Raw genomic sequence first — 16,787 nt, 5'->3', positions numbered from 1 at the left:
TTAACACTATCCACTTATTATACTGGCGTAGCATGTAGTATGAAGTATGATAAATAATAATATGTTCCAATTTTCCACTGTCTCTTCTAGTCCGTGTAGAGGAAACACAACACTTATTATTCTCAGTAGCATTTCACATTCACCTAGCTTTTCACATTAGCATTTTCAGCACATTTCTCAGGAGCATTTCACATTCATACAAGTGACAAAGCCTGAGTCAGTGAAGTCAGTGTGGAATGAACTGATTCTGACATGAGAAAAAGAAGACATCCTTCTTTCTCAGGATTGATATTGATTTCATTCAGATTCAAACCTGAATCTGTTTGTTTTTCTCAAAAACATTATTATTTATTCTATTTAGCATTTCAGAGTTGCTAAATGCAACAGACTCATAATCATTACTAAATTCTGGTGATAGAATACGAATTTTGAACAAAAAAATGCATTCAAATTTTGCTGAGTTGCTAACATAAGAACAATCTTTCTGCATGTAAACACTGCAAGGATCCATTCAGAGATCTTTTAAAATATTGAACGCTACAAAGCTGTCTTAGATGCTTTTCTGAGAGTAACTGCTTATTCTAAATGACAGTCTAGTATGCATAGCATTTCAAAAGAGTTAATACCCCAAATTAGATTTACTACTGGATTTCTGTATCTTAGAGAACCCAAAATTCCAATAATAAAATAACATTGTCAGAAGGAGTCAATGGGACAGCAATTATTCTCACAGTGAGAAATTTTCTACAGATTAGAATCTACAGCTACAGATTAAACCTACAGATCAGCATCTACAAATGCCAGAAGCATTCATTCACTTTCAGAAAAAGAAATGTACTGATCTTTGCTTTCAGGAACAAAATATGAAGTCTACTGGATCAGTTTTGTATATTTTGCCAATGACAAATGTAATGCTCATTTCAGACAGATAAATACCCACAGTCCTTCAGAGTCTCAGACCAAGATGTTAAAAGACACCTGTGGAATCTCTGCAGCCAAATCCTTTTAAAATTAAATATGCATTTTTCCAAAGTTTTCTAAAAGCTCTTCTGAAGCCCAACATTCTGTCTGGTTATCTTGATGCTTTCAGTACAACATAAAACATGTATTACAGACATTTTGAAAATAAAACTTATCAGAAGTTCAAGAACTTTAGACACTGATATAACATGCCATAGAGCATTCTGAAGAAAATAAATCACCATTATTTCAATGTTTGTTTCCCAGTTATTACTGAGTACAGAATTATGAGCTTCCATTTTACTTCCTATATCCAATGTCCACTAAAATCAACAACAAGACAAGCAATGATTCCAGCAGGATGTGGATCAGGTCATACATGAATGTATTTAGATTTAATTCCCACTCTCACTTTCTCCTGGGGAAGCTGCAATTGATAACAGTGCTGGGAAGATGAGAGGAAGCTAGGGAGAGTGGCTGACTCACCAGAGTGCCATGCTGCCATCCAGAGGGAGCTGGATGGGCTGGAGAGGTGGGCTGACAAGAATCTAATAAAGTTCAAATGAGGAGAAGTGCAAAGTCCTACACCTGGGGAGGGACCAGGCACCAGTTCATGGTGGGGGCCAGCCTGCTGGAAAGCAACTTTACAGAAGAAGACCTAGAAGTCCTGGTGGACACCAAGCTGAATATGAGTCAGCAACATGCCCTTCCTGCTAAGAAGACTAATGGTATTCTTGGCTGCAATAGTTAAAATACCATCAGCAGATCAAAAGAAGTGATCCTTCTGCTATACCTGGTGTTGGTGAATATTGTGTCCAGTTCTGGCCCCCCAGTACAAGAGAGACATGGACATACTGGAGAGAGTCCAATGTAGGGCCACCAAAATGATTAAGGGACTGAAGAACCTCTCCTATAAGGAGAGGCTGAGGGAGTTGGGACTGTTCAGCCTGGAGAAGAGGAAGCTCATGTGGGATCTTATCAATGTGTATAACCTTAATTCAGCCTGAAGGGAGGATGCAAAGAACATGCAGCCAGGCTCTTTTCAGTAGTGCCCAGGGACAGAAAAAAAAAAAAGTTTTTTTTTGTTAATTTCTGCAATTTACAGTGTTTCAAGATGAGGTACAGAAGTGGAGTATGTTGGTGTGACCCTTCCCACACTCTTAAGTGATTGCTGGAAGGGAAAAGTAATGCACAGCCAGAAATTAAGAAACAGAAACAGCTGTAGCCCAAGGCACAGGTCTACACAAGACATCAATTCCAGAAGCACAGTTATAACCTGTGATCATCAGTCAGTACAGAATCACACTGAATCCTGCTGAAAGCAGCTGAAAATGTTCCATGTTAGAAAATCAGATTTTATATATATATACATATATATATATTTATTTTGAGACAGCTGGATTAAATATTTCAAAATTTCCATTAAAACTCTGTCTTTACATCTTTTTTAGTAACTCACATGGTGGACATCTAAGATACAGAATTTTCAAAGTCCAGTTTCTGATTTAAATAGATATTTGTATCCTAAGAACACTTCATTTCAAAAATAGTAGTGGTTTTAGGAATTTCTAAACAGAGACATTATCATGCTTTCTTTATCATTTAAAGTTTCCTCTTAATCAAACGCATGTTTGAAACAAAACAAACACATGTATGCAGAGTAGCATGTATGCATTTGTGGCTGATTTGTTATTTCAAGACATATTAAAAACAAGTAAAGCATTTAATCTTGAAAAAAAGAATGTAAAATTCAACAAACCACTCCTCACACTCATCGAAAAAAATCACTTAAAAAGATGTTTCAGTAAGGATACCTTACTATCAATGGTAAGACAGTATATTGTCTACACAGGACACAACACTACTTGAGAATTTATGCCCTCTTTGGGAAGCAGTGAGAAATAAATTTGTGTTCATTGCATCATTACAGAAAACTGAGAACTGAGTGGGCTAGGTCTGAATTCACAGTTTCAGTTCTTACTTCTAACCCCTACAAGGCAAAAATGCATTTCACATGCCTTATGTTCAAGGGTTAAAGAAGCAGCACAAGTTTCTGAGACTATGCCTCGAAACAGAAGGGAATAACCACAGAACCCAAAGTTGTCTTTTGTTTCCAGTGAAAAGGAAGTAATTAAAATCACTGTCACTTACTACTCTCTGTTGACAGCACAGGGGGAAGTGTGGTCTTAGGCTTCTTGGTTTTCTTCTCAGTAGGCTTTGGGGTCTTTGTGGCTGAACTATCTGCAATCAAAACAAATAAAATATAAATTCTATTTAAAAAACAATAACGAAAGAGCTGTCTGTTAACATTGCTTTGTTTTGTATCTTTCTGCAAGGTTAGAGGAAAATGCTGGCTTTTATTTTTTTAAGCAACATTTTCTGCACAGACCTGCTGGAGAGCATTGCATTCCAAAAGGAAAAGAGAGCAGGAAGAAGAATCCCTCCATGGAAGCAGCTGCACTGAGAACCTGAGAAAGCAACTAGGAAAGACATGCCATCAAAGCTGATGGGTCTACTTTGATTAAATAAAGTACAATTTGCATAAAGCTGCTTTTGACATGGCAGGGAGAGTGAAGTAAAGGCATCTTTGAAGCATTATTTCATCCAAAATAATCTCTTTCATGTGTTTCTTCTATTCCTTTGTCTATGTGACATACATAGAGACGAACACAGATTGAAAAGTAGCATTTCTTCTGTATGTTTAAGTATTTCCAAGAAAATACCACACATTAATTCATTTCCTAAAGAGGATGGTAGAAGGGACACCATAGGACTAAAGTTTGATATAAATATTGTATTGTTCTCAAGATTGCACAGCCCAAATCCAGCAACGACTCAGCACTGTGGACTCCACCAGCATCTGATAGTCAATATGTGCTCTCCTTCAATGTGTATCCCATAGAATACAGACAATAACTAGGAGATGTTATTATTTATTTATTTATTTATTTATTTTTCCAGCAAGGTTATCACAGAGAATTTCATTTAACACAAATTCTAATTAGTATTATCTTTTAGATTGCTTGATTCCAACATTTCTCTTTGGAAAAAGAGATTCCAGTTCTGGATTACGATCACAGCACTACCTGTATCAAATTAGATCTTTCTACTATTCAGCTTTCAGATTACTTTATGCAACAGATAACTGTTTAAAAATTAGTTACTGGAAAAAAGATAGAATAAACATTATGGAACCACCTATTTCAGTCACTTATCTCCAGGTACCAGAGCATGAAACTTAGTTTCTCTAACAAATTAATGGTGAAAGACAGAACCATGTAGCAAACAATTAAGGGCAGAAGGCTGTGTTAGGTCTGAGCTCAGACACTTAAGATTCTATATATTTGTCCGTGATCTACTTTGACAACTGAAGTTAAATATTTCTCACAGTTGGTTAGAGTTCATAGGGACAAAAGGAATAAAATGAAATTTAAGATGACTTCTTGAGTCTAAAAATCATCATGTGAGATTCTGACAGCAGACTGAGCCGTAGGAAAGCAATTTGAGTTGTTGTTTTAGATCACAATTCTAATTTAAAAATATCAGCTATCCCCTCTGCCAGTTATGGATATGGGATATACAACAGCATCCCTCAGCTAGCAAATTATTCATTTTCTAAGACTATGGCATACAAGGGCAGTTGAGCTACTAATTTGTTTGTATCACCTCCCCTTCACTAGAAAAAAAATAAACAAAGGACCAGATGTCATTGAATACAAAGAATTAAGAAGTTCTAGACAGAGAAACATGCCATACATAGCAGACCTGAGACAGACTGGTAGCCAGCCTCCCACATGGAATTCTTACACACTTTTAAAGAATGTATATAGCTCAGAAGCAAATCCTCATGGATTCAATTTACTGCTCTAAAATCCTTTAGAAAAGTAGAAGGCAGCAGGAGCATGTAGATTATTCTACAAAGCAGTGAGAGTCCTTGGCTCTGTACTGTCTCTCTGCTCATGCTCCTTTATGGTACTCACTGAATTATTGTATCGACCAAAAAGTGCAGTAAGGAAGTGGGCAAAGGTACTTTTTGTGTACGTGGTTCATAAAGGCTGGCATTGGGAAAGAAAAGGAGGGAAGGAGGAAGATCTAAGGATGATTTTCCTATATTCAGGAAAGTACTTACCTTCCACTAGCACTTTGCAAGCACATTCAGCTTTTCCTGCTGCATTCTCTGCTATGCATTTGTATTCGCCTCCATCTTCAGGCATGACCTTCTCAATGGTAAGTGAACACAGCGTCCCTAATGCAAAGGAGAGACCAAATGAACATCATGTTGCAGTTCACTAAAAGCTCAGTGCTACTAAGAAACAGAATGCATGAAATAATCCAATCCACAGTTGATCTTCGCTGCCAGAAAAAAGGATGTTTTGACCTTAAAAATTCAGCAGTGGAATTGGAACTTTATTAATGCTGAAATAAAATAAAAACAAATGGAGAATAGATATGCTGAATCATATCACTGTTCCCCATGATTCTCAAAGCTGTCCCTGCAGTGCTCAAGTGGTTAATGGATAGGGACAGAGAAAATGAAAAGCAGAGTCTCTGCTACTGTTCTTTGTCTTATAGCAGGGAAAAGAAGTCCTCACTTCAATGTTTTTTTCTCAAAAGCACTAGTAATTCAGGACTGTAATAAACTGATGATCTATAACATTTGATTCAGCCTTATCTCTGGCTCTCCCATGGGCATCTATGAAAGTAAAACTTCAGGTTACTGCCCAAGTTTAAAAATGGCACTGAGAGCCATTTTCTTTCTGCTTGAATTTCTCAAAGAATGAGTGACTAATATTATAATGTTAAAAAGTCCAACATATAATTGACAATCAAATTTGTCACTGCAACAAATTCCCCATTCCATTTCAAACAACAAAAAAAGCCAAATCTGACTATTGGGTTTGCAGAAACAGGATGCGACATAAGTTCTGTAGTTACCAAGGGAAGCTTGGTATGACCCAAGGGAAATACATTTCCTCTTAAAAAATAAAACTCTGTGAACCAAAACAGAAGTTGTTCCCACTAGTTGGGGGAAAAGGAAGGAGAACTGTGCTTCACCTAATTCCTTACATTCACTTGCATTGCTTGGAACAAAGCGCTTTGCTTCTCAGGGTAAACCCCACTTAAAGCACTCCAGAATTTTCCCTTACAAATATCCTTCATTAAGAGAGGGTAAAATGTGGTCTTTCTTTCTTCCTCACTGGAAAGCCTGGCCTGTACTCTAAACACAGCCTGAGACATGGTGCTCTACCAGCCATTGTTGTTATCTTGCCCAGAATGCCTCGACCCTCCAGTTATTTCAGCCATAGAAATACCTTCCCTTCCCTTCTTCCTCCATTTACCTTTCTCAATCTCTCCTAATTAACAGCAAGAACAGACAGATGATCTTTCTTAAATCTTTTCCCTGTGTCTTGAGACACAAGGAAATTCTCTTGCCATTTTTCATCTTTCTTTCTACGTTACCCGGGAGCTGCCTTCTACATTCCAAAGTGCCTGATCCCAGGCTCGCCATCAAATATATCACTTGTGATGTGGGAGATGGCATGGTCACACATGACACTAATCCTTGGAAAGGAGCTGATTCACTTTGCTGTTAGAAAAACTTTGGAAGTTTAATGGCTCCTCTTGGAGACTAGATCTCAGTTCTGATATGGTAACTATACTTTTGGCATTCAGATTTTCTCTCATTGTAAAATTAGTTGTTATAGTTCAAGGCAAATCTTTTTTTTTCTTTCTTTCTTTATGAAAAAACATATTATAAAAAAACATTCAGACAGTTCTCAACAAATTTGCTTTGCCAGACACACATGGGTTAGAAAGAATTGAATGTTTCTGTCATCCTCATTCTCCACAAAATCAAGAAGCTCTAAATAGTGCTGATTTTCCCTTGAGGAATGACATAAAAGCTCTCTTAGAAGAGGAGTATTGACCCCTCACTCAGATGGGCTGTGCTCAGCCAACCACAGGGTGAAGAGAAAAGCCATGTGCCTTCCCTGAGTCAACTCATCTTCATGAGTCAGGCTGAGCCAAAAATGTCACGAGCTGCAGCCCTGTTCCAAATGGAGGAGGGACATTAGCAAAGTATTCTTGCAGGCATCCAGCAAATATAAATTCAGGTGTCTCTGCTGTTTAGAGAAAATTGGAGGGTAAACAGAAAGATAACTTACAGTCTGAGAATTTGTGTAAATCTATACAATGTGCTTAGAAAAGATCACACATTAGAACCTAAAAATGCTGTTGCCAAAGAACATGGACTATGGAACAATGACACATAACTATGAGGAAGATTTCTGGCCATCTTACTGCAGGGAAGGAGCCTGGCTCCTTCATACACATAACTTCGTACACATAACTGAATCTTTAAGGGACTAGAATAAAGCAGCATGTACTTTAGTTTCTGCTGGAGGTTTCTGTCTGCTCAAAAGCCCTTCCTTGCCTTAATCAGCTCACTGAAGACTCGTGTGACATAGGACCATGCCTCACCATTCACGCTGTTGCATTTCTGTCCATACAGCATCCTGTGGCAACATAACGCCTTATGAGACACACTTCCTTATGCAGCACACACACAGAACCATCCCACATCAACAAGACCTTCCCCAAAGTTAGACTAAAATCGAGAAGCTAATCCTAGCAAATCTCATGATGATCCTCTACTTGCCACATGCATTAAATGTTCTGTTAGCTGTGATTTTATAATCCAGCATTGGCCAAGCCACGTTGCAGGGTCTGACTGAAGCTGCATTTGGCTTATTCCACTGGAAACAGAGTCCTCATGAGTGGAGAATGAAGGAAACATGATTATTCAAGGTTAAATCTTTATCTCCTGACTTCAAGCACCCTGCAGAAATAATCTGTATCTTATTTCCCTTCACTCCTTCATAATCCCCAGCAGCTAAACCAGGACAACACATACAAAGGACATGGACATGGCATTTGCCGGGCTTGTTGCTACCACCAGATGTGATGGATGTGATGGTATTCTGCCCTCCTCAGTGGAGGAGTGAAGGGGAAATGAGATAATTTGAGTCATTCTCCTTTATTTAGCCACTACTATTTATGAAACCATGGACTACTGTAATTTGGTGTGAAATTGACCTGCGGTTCACAAAAGCATTTGCTGGGCTGGGTCAGGGGAACAAGGGGAGACTGAGAGCATGGTTGTAGAAACTCTTTTCTTGGAAAACCAGGATAAAAAGACAGCAACAAGAAAACAAACAAACAAACAGAAATAACAAAAAGCACAAAACCCAAAACCAGGCAAAACTTGACAAGATTTAATAAGGGCAAGAAAGTCCCCTACGTCTATGTTCTGTGACCTAGAGCTCCAGCTGATTCCTGGGGCTGGAGGGCCAAATGTCTTTCAACAAAGTCTTTGGTATTTCCTCTGCATAAACGCTTTGTGACCTGAAATGAGCTTATTTTTCTCATAAATGTAAGAAAACTCAGACTGGTTACTCCAGATGGAAATCTGAATCCTGGCACTTCGCAAATCCCAGTCAACTAAAAGAATTTGCAATTAATTTCCTCCTTTTCCCCTCTTTTTCTTTTAGGAACCAGCCCATCAGCAATCTTTAAAACATTACCATGAAGTGCAGGAATAGAGTAAACATTAATACTTGGATCTTCCAGTTAGCAGAACTTGTGCAGCTCTAGAAAAGACCTTAACAGCCACAGAAGCTGACAGTTTACTGGGGGCTCTGGTTTAGATACATAAAGCCTTTCCCTTGCATTTTGAGCTATTAAGGGATTTTCTGACTTACTCAGAAATAGTACAAACCAGTTTAAAATATCTCTAGGCTTCTGCATTCTTTCCATGACACTCTGCAGAAAGTGAACTTCAGATATAAAACAAATACACAAACCAACAAAAAACAGCTCCTGCATCTTATTCCCTGCTCTGGCATCTAGCTGGATTAACTCCTGACTCCTGTCTCTGGTGCAGACTGAAGTCTTTCTCATTTATATCCCATGGGACAAAGAGGTAATATGGAGTATTTAGCAGTATTAACAAATACTAGGTCATGAGAACTTCTGCCTAGGAGTCATAATGAATTTGTTGAAGAACTCTTTGGCCCACTGGTGTTACTTTTCTAATGAATCTCAAATTGTGCGGGAAAGTGTAAATATGTGCTAATGTCCCAGTCATGTTTTAAAATGGCAAGTGGCTTGACCTGGAGACTACTGACTACAGTTAGGATGACAACAGCCAAAGTACTGAAAAACTCACAGGAGTTTCAGAGAAGAAAAAGAGTCAAATTTAATTATTGCTAATTGATAGAGTTGTAAGGAAAACAACATGAGAAACCTATTTTTATCCATTATGAGATTACACATTTAACTGTGAAATGTACCTGTACATAGGTAATTTGTCTTTGCTGAAATATTTATATTATCTCCCATTTCTGCTTGTAATGAACGCCATATTAATGACGTTCACAGTAGGCAGAGTTAGAGTTGCCAAAATAAGGATCTCAGGAAGCAGCTGACAATAGAAAGTTGTCACTTGACATGTTTCTGGTGGACTTCCTCTGTGATCAGACAAGGACAACAGCTGTTCAATATTTTAATCTGTGATAGAAGTATTCACAAATTAAATGTTGATAAGCATACAGATGATCAAAAAACTATTAGAAAGGGAAAAGAGGAGAAAGAGATAGAACACAGGGCAGTTCACATAAACAGTCTCATTTACTTTTTTATCTGAGTCCTATTCACTCAAAGAAAATGGGGTTTATTGGAATGACAAATAACATAGCCATGGATGGGAAGATTTAAAGGTTTAACACAGAAGTAACAAACGTGAGCTCCACTGTTATGAGGTGGAAAGAGAACCAATGATCTCCAGCAAGCACAGCAATAGGATCTCCATCTCACTGGTACTGATGCTGAAATACAGTTCTGCTGGCTGTTTTCTAAACCAGATAACAAATCAACAAGCAGCAACTGAAGAGGAGTATTAAAAGGACACAGAAAAACCCACCCCAAAACAAAAACAAAAACAAACAACAAAACCAAACCTCTAAGGCCTAGATAAAGTGCATTATAGAGTGAAAGTTGTAAGAGTTTGACTTGTCAAGTCTCTAAAAATAAGAAAATTAGGAATGCTGTCTTGATTACAGAATGAAAGCCATTATATCAAGTACAAACAGGCTCTTCAGCTTAGCAAAGAAAGGAAACTAATATATAGAAGCAGAAATCAGATACAGTCAATAAGAAATGTGGTATTTCCTTGTTTCTTGATTTAAAAGCAAAGCAGCAATATGAATAATTAGCCAGTGCAATAAATTAACAGAGATGATATCAAATTAATCTCTTTTGTTGTATTTAAATATAAACTACATACCTAGACTACAGGAAACATCAGACAAAAATGACAGTACAGTTGGAAATTTTGTGGCAAGTGACAAACATGGAGTTGTATCAGAACCGATGCTCAGACGATTGCCCTAGACTTAAACTTTATGAAAAAACTTTTAAAGCTTCAGGTTCCAGCTACTTTCATTAGTACACAGAACTGTGTTAATTGCACACAAAACTCTTGCTAAAAGTTAATTAAAAAAAATAAATCAAAAAAGTCATGGCAGATCCTAGTTAGAATGACATAAACATGAACAACTGATAGGAAGACAGGAGTTATAGTAAGTCACAAGAAAGTTGTTAAGGCATTACTGCTAACAGGATTACCAACTCTTCAGACTGCCAAGACACAGAAAAAAATGTGTTTTACACAAAGCAATACAAACTGGGCATTTTCTAACCTACATTGTTGCTGCCATTGAAGGCTGTATTAAGTAGTTCCTCCTCAATCTACATAGTCACGCAGTACTAAATCTAGCCCAAAAAAGCATAACAAGGTGGCTTAACAAAATGGCAAATTTGCCAATTTGTACTTATATTCATTATTCATCTCAGTTCTCCAGTCTAGCATGAATGCCAGCTTCCAAATACCTTTCACGGGTGTCTTCTAGAATAGTTTTTGTAACCATGCAAAAATTTTCTATCTGTTTTTTCTATCCAAGAGTGTGTTACATTAGGACACTAGCACAGGCCAGTACTCTGCCAAGTACTATACAAATCTAAAACAAAATGGTTCCTGCTCTGCAGAGTTCACCGTGTGAGGAAGTTTGTTCTACTCAATCCTTATATGTCTAACTCCACTGTAATGTCTGCTACAGCCTTCTTAAACTTTTTTCTTTTCAAACAAAAAGCCCCCCATAACTTCAAACAAAAGAGCATTCTCTCATATTGAAAACAATTGCCTCTTAACCACACACCATCTAACCTGCCCATATATACGCATGAAGCTTTAAGTTATGAGTATGCTCCTTTGTGTTTGTCTCTCTTCCATTTTATTTTGAGATTTCACAGGAAAAAAAAAAAAAAAAAAATCACCCCAAAACACATTAGTGCCTTCCCTCATGAACAGGATAAACAACTCTGACAAGTGTTTAAAAGAAGAAAAATAAAATCAAACCCTTACTAAAATCCTACCAGTTGTAAAAGAAAAATGGTGTAAGAGCTCACTTTGTCATAAAAATGATACTCTAAGCAACAAATCACATATACCAATCAACCTACAGAATACGATGTGGGGAATTATTAAAAGAAATGGGGAAACAAGTACCAATGTTCATGATTTGGAAGGGAAATAAATCAGTATTAATAAATGGAATGGAAAATGTAAGAAATTAGATTATTCTTAGACATGTTGTGAATGTAACATTCAGTATAACGCTGCTAGATTCTGACTTCTAATTGTTAATTTAAGTTTTATCCAAGAATATTGAGTACATTGCAAACCCTAGATTAAGTACTACAAAAATATGACATAGCGTGCCTGAATATGAAAGTCTTTTTTGGAGCAGGATGTATTTTTTCATTCCCTGAAGACCTTAAAAGTCAATGATTATTCCAACTGGTGTTTTAATTTGAGCTTCTGATGGCAAAGATCTGTGGCTAACATCCCCCTTCTCTTGCCCTATAATGGCTAACCTGCTTTGGACAATCAATGCAGTGTCAGCCTTTTCAAACACAGAGGACATGAATAGAAGATGTTTTTAACAGGTAAAGGGCCTTAGGATCAGCTAGGAAAAATATGCTAGGGAAAGTTGCTTTCTGTGAGTTAGTACGTAAAAGGAGAAGTTAGCTCTCCTATCCAGTGAACTTGTTACGCACAAGTATAATTTGAAGTGGACAAATATGCTACTTGTTTTATCAAGTGGATGTGCTTCTGAAACAAGATCTCATGCTTTTATATACACGACATATTTGACACCAACAGATCACTAAAACGCTTCTTCTTCTGGCTTTCTGGCGATGATCGAGAGGGTTAATTTCATTTCCAAAACACAAATACATGGCATTCTGCCAAGGTTCATGTGTTACTTACATTGAACAGTTTGTGGGCCACTGGCCCACACCAAGATGGGCTTGTACTATAATAAGGAAATAGAGATCTCTTGCTCTAGATTTTCCAGTATCCAGCTGACTAAGCATAAGTAAGCCATTCTTTATCCATGAGATAACACTGGAAAATGTACATATAGCTTTTTCAATATATGAGCCAGTAGTCACCATGAAACTTCATGGCAGCACAGAACCAGGTGAAATAGCTAGCAACACACAGAGTGCCATTTTCAGTGTGGATTGTGGTGTTAAACACAAGAGGAGTAAGATCATACTGAATAAATAAAAAATGACTGCACGGTCTAAGCCCATTAATGTGAGCTAGGTCCATTTGCTCTGAACTTCTCTCCTTCCCCCAGACTCAGCCTTCTTTCAGCTGAGATGACTGTAGGGGATTATCTGCAGAGCCCATTAAATGCTGCTCCAAGGTTGGCCAAAGGCACTTTTGCTGAAGGGTATGATGCCTGTGGGCCTGACCAAGCTGCCTTTGCAGTGTTCTGGGCAAAACACAGAATGTGGGATTTTGGCACTGGGCTACTGAGCACTGCATCCAGTTATATAGTTGCTGTCTATGTTCAGAGCTGCTCCAAACACTTTATGTGAGACTAACCCATACAAAGAATTTCTCTATCAATAAATATTTATTGATACTCATCATGAATTTGTTATTTCTCTGTTCTAGTCTATAGCTCTAATTATTCCTTCTTCTCTCTTGGTTACTTCAACTAGTTACATGCTCCTAATTAGGGGAAAACAGAAAATCAACTTCTGAGAAAAATGGAAATTACTTTAAGAATCATGCATATGCAGTTAACTTCTTAACAGCTGTCATGAAAGCATCTCACAGCAGAAGAGCAGCAACGTGTCCTTCTCCAAATGTCAAAGCTAGCAGGTACTGGCTGAAAAAAAACTAAACTGACCATCGTGCAATGCATCCCTTCAGTGTACCAGAAGGTATGTAATAAGGTTAATAAAAAATACTTGTAACCTTCTTTCTGTTTCTTTCCATTAAAGGAGAAAACCACAGCATTTACTTCCCTGTGTAGTATTTCTTTTTAGAGACTCTGCAAATAGGTGCAAAAGACAGCATAACTTCTAAGTACAGGCAATAACAATTACCTAAGCAAGATAATAGTGCAATAATGCAGGTAAAACTCAAACATAAAGACAGTTACTTCACTCCCTGAAAAAACAACAACATCCTGAAACAATGGATTCCTCATCCAGTGGTGACCTTCATTCTTTACCTCAATGGAAAGCACTGCTGCAGTGGGACATCCTGACAAAATGCCAGCTCTGTGCCATGATCCAGGAGTGCCACCCAGTCCAGGCAACCTGGGTGGGACATGTCACATAACCCTGCTCAGGCAGGTGGCAGAACATGTATGTGCATCAGTATCACGTCACTGTACTCCAGTACAACAAACACAACTCTACTGGACTTTCACAGAAAGGTAGAGGTTGGGAGGGAACTCTGGATGTCTTCTGGTCCAACCCCCTACTCAAGCAGAGCAACCTAGAACAGGTTGCTCAGCACCGTGTCCAGGCAGCTTTTGAATACCTCCAAGGAGGGAAATTCTACAGCCTCTTTGAGCAGTCACAGTACCATTTTATAAAGCAAATATGAGTTCAGGTATTGTTAACAGTCAATTACTCAGCTTCTTTTAGTCCAGAAAAGAGCTTTCTGCAGCACCATATCACTGAAGCTTTGGCACTCTAGGAGGCTCCCCCACAACTCAGAACTGGATTATTTCTGTCAAGTAGAGATGCTTTCTATCTAGCATACTTTGAGAGGGCAAGCAAAACTTTGAAGTGCATAATTTCTTTTTACTCTGTGCAACTCCAAGAAAACTCATGAAACCTTGCTACATGGGCTTTGTCTACTGTAATGTTTATTAAACTGTAGTTTCCTACCTTCTGATCCCATCAGTCCTTTTCACAAGGATGGCATTTCCTCCTCTCAACTTTTTCTCTTGTAAATGACAGTTATCCAGACAGAGTGCACCTGCTATCATTTCCCTCTCCCCATCTGCTTACATTGTTATCCCCTTCATACAGTACCCAGGTAATTTTCTTTTCCTGTCTGAAGAAAGCGATGTTTTTGACTGCATCTACTTTAAAGAATCCTCATGTTTCAGTGCTTGGATCACTGTTTAAGAATTCACCGGTTGTGGTCAACCATCATGTGTGTTCATTTGATTTTCATATAATAACACTGAAAATGCTCTAGATTAAATGAAGCATGATTCACAGTTAAGAATGTGGAGCTCTGTGTATTTTAAAAAAAAGTTCACATGCAGAGTAAGAATCGTACCTTGACAATCTGTAGGACAATGTAATTCTCCCTATAATTCCTTCAGTGTTTTATGAAATGAAGTACGGAAGACTTCTGTATTATCCTTCCTATTTTTTTTTTGCCCAAGGCAAATATACGTTAAATACAATACTAATATTATTTCATACAAAACTAATATAGTGGATTTTGATTACTCAGAATATGGAATATAAAGAAAAAACACTCAATTTGACAACAGTAAATGCTCTTTCTGAGGACTTTTACCAAACTCTATGCTGTTTTGAAATTAGGTAAAAGTCATCATGCCATTGGTGGACAAGTACTTCAGTGTCTGTAAGGACAACAAAAACATCTGTGGGAGGACACTAAATAGACTATAAATCAATTCTGAACTCTGATATTAAACATGTAATTTAAACTTATAATAATTTCCTTCTGTAACACTACCCCTCTTTGCTTCTGTGTTTCTTAATGCAATAAAAAACCTGAAATACTAAACATACAGAAGAATTAAATCAGAATTTGTAAACCAGCAATAATATTATTCTGTTTTCCATGTTCTAAATCCTTAAAGTTCAGCTTAAATAAACGTCATGTACCAGCTCCTTAAACAGCATCAGCAATGTAAACAGCATTTAAAAACGCAAGAAGTTCAACTTTATGAAAATTACATCTGCAGGCTGTTAAAGGAGAATCTGCAAGAAATGTCAAACATACTGTTCCTTGTGTACTCCACTGAAATAACAAGAAAGTTGCATCTGGAAACAGTTACTGGCACAGGACTTAAATAAAGTATTGCATTACCTTTAACAAACTTAATATTATTAATCAAGAGTCAGATATAACAGTGTCACACAGCTGGCTTGTAATTCAATTGATTTACCTTCTTGGGAGATGACAATGGACTTTGATGATTTGATGGCTTTGCTGTCCAGAGTCCAGGTGACAGCTGCAGGGGGATCTGAGGAAATCCGACATTGTAAGACCAATTTTTCACCATCTACTACTTTAGCATCCTGAAGCTTCTCTGTAAAAGAGGGTGCTGTTCCTTTGCTTGGTGTTGGCTTGCTTGGTGGTGGTTTGCTTGCGGCTGGTTTGTTTTCAGGTTTTTTCCCAATTATTCCGCCATCCACCACGGCACACCCGTGTTCACAGTTCCTGTCATTCTTTTCTTCTTTTTTCACTGCTGGTTTGGCAACAGGGGCTTCAGAATTGGGGGTGGCATTCTGGGCTTCAGAATTGGTGCGGGCATTTGGTGCTGGGGTGCCAGCATTGCCATTCTCTGCAGGTGGCTTTTTCTTTGCGCCCAACACAGATCTGAAATCTGTGACAGCTGGTTTAGGAGGTGGCACCTTCTCTGGCAATGGGGTTTTTGGGGTGCCCTTCTTGGCCAGCACAGAGCGGAAGTCCACCTGTTGAGGAGCATGAACTTTCCTTTCCTCTTCTGACAAGGTCTTGGGCTTGACCTGCCGCTGCAGGTTTGCTCGGAAGTCCATTTGCTCGGCTGGGATTTCTTTCAGTTCCTCCTCAGAAAAACTTTTGGTGCTGACTTTCTTGCCTAAAATGTCACGGAAATCAAGCTGCTCAGCTTCCTGCTGCCTCAGGCTCTCCTCTGTGTGTTCCCGAGTTTCCACTCGCCTCTTCAGCACACCCCGGACGTCTTCCTGCTCTTCCTCAGCTGCTCTGTTTTCACTGCTGCTCTTTCTGAAGCCACTTGTTCTACCAAATGTTAGTGTACCATGATCTCCACCATCTCTTCGCTCTCCAGAGCTGGCTGATTCCCTCCCACTATGATCCGAAAAAGAAAAGAAAGAGACAGCCAGGAAAGGGGCTGGTTTAAAAATGTCAGGGAACAATCTCAGAGCAGGAACAAAATGTGTTTATAGAAGGGGAGGTTGATTAGAGGAGCACACTCCATTAGTTTATTGCATCAATGATGACTTCAGGATCCATATAAGGGCACAAACAAAAAAAGATCTTCTCTACTCTGGCTTGGTACAATGTGCTTAGCCTGTATGATGAAAACAATTTGTTGGGTCACATTTGGGGATTAGATTGAACAGCAGCCAGCCTGGGTCTGTAAGGGCAGGGAATTAACGGAGCAAAAAATAGAACCCACCCATGC

General features: G+C 38.4%; 1 protein-coding gene across 4 annotated transcripts in view; it reads right to left on the bottom strand.

The window, feature by feature from the left end:
- Positions 1 to 16,787, bottom strand: part of MYLK (myosin light chain kinase) — a 201,917-nt gene that overhangs the window by 57,427 nt on the left and 127,703 nt on the right. For all 4 annotated transcript variants that reach the window (XR_014317732.1, XM_082763002.1, XM_082763000.1 and 1 more), the window contains 3 exons: positions 15,546 to 16,450; positions 5,090 to 5,206; positions 3,112 to 3,201 (listed from right to left, as the gene is read on the bottom strand). Coding sequence is in view for 3 of the 4 variants with exons in the window: in XM_082763002.1 (XP_082619128.1) it covers positions 3,112 to 3,201; positions 5,090 to 5,206; positions 15,546 to 16,450 (1,112 nt within the window). In the remaining variant the exon portion in view is untranslated. The remainder of the gene's footprint in view (positions 1 to 3,111; positions 3,202 to 5,089; positions 5,207 to 15,545; positions 16,451 to 16,787) is intronic.

This window comes from Aythya marila, assembly GCF_965140915.1.
Source record: "Aythya marila genome assembly, chromosome: 6".
NCBI lineage: Eukaryota > Metazoa > Chordata > Aves > Anseriformes > Anatidae > Aythya > Aythya marila.
The sequence above is the reverse complement of the archived record's forward strand: the minus strand, read 5'-3'. Positions and strand labels throughout refer to the sequence as shown.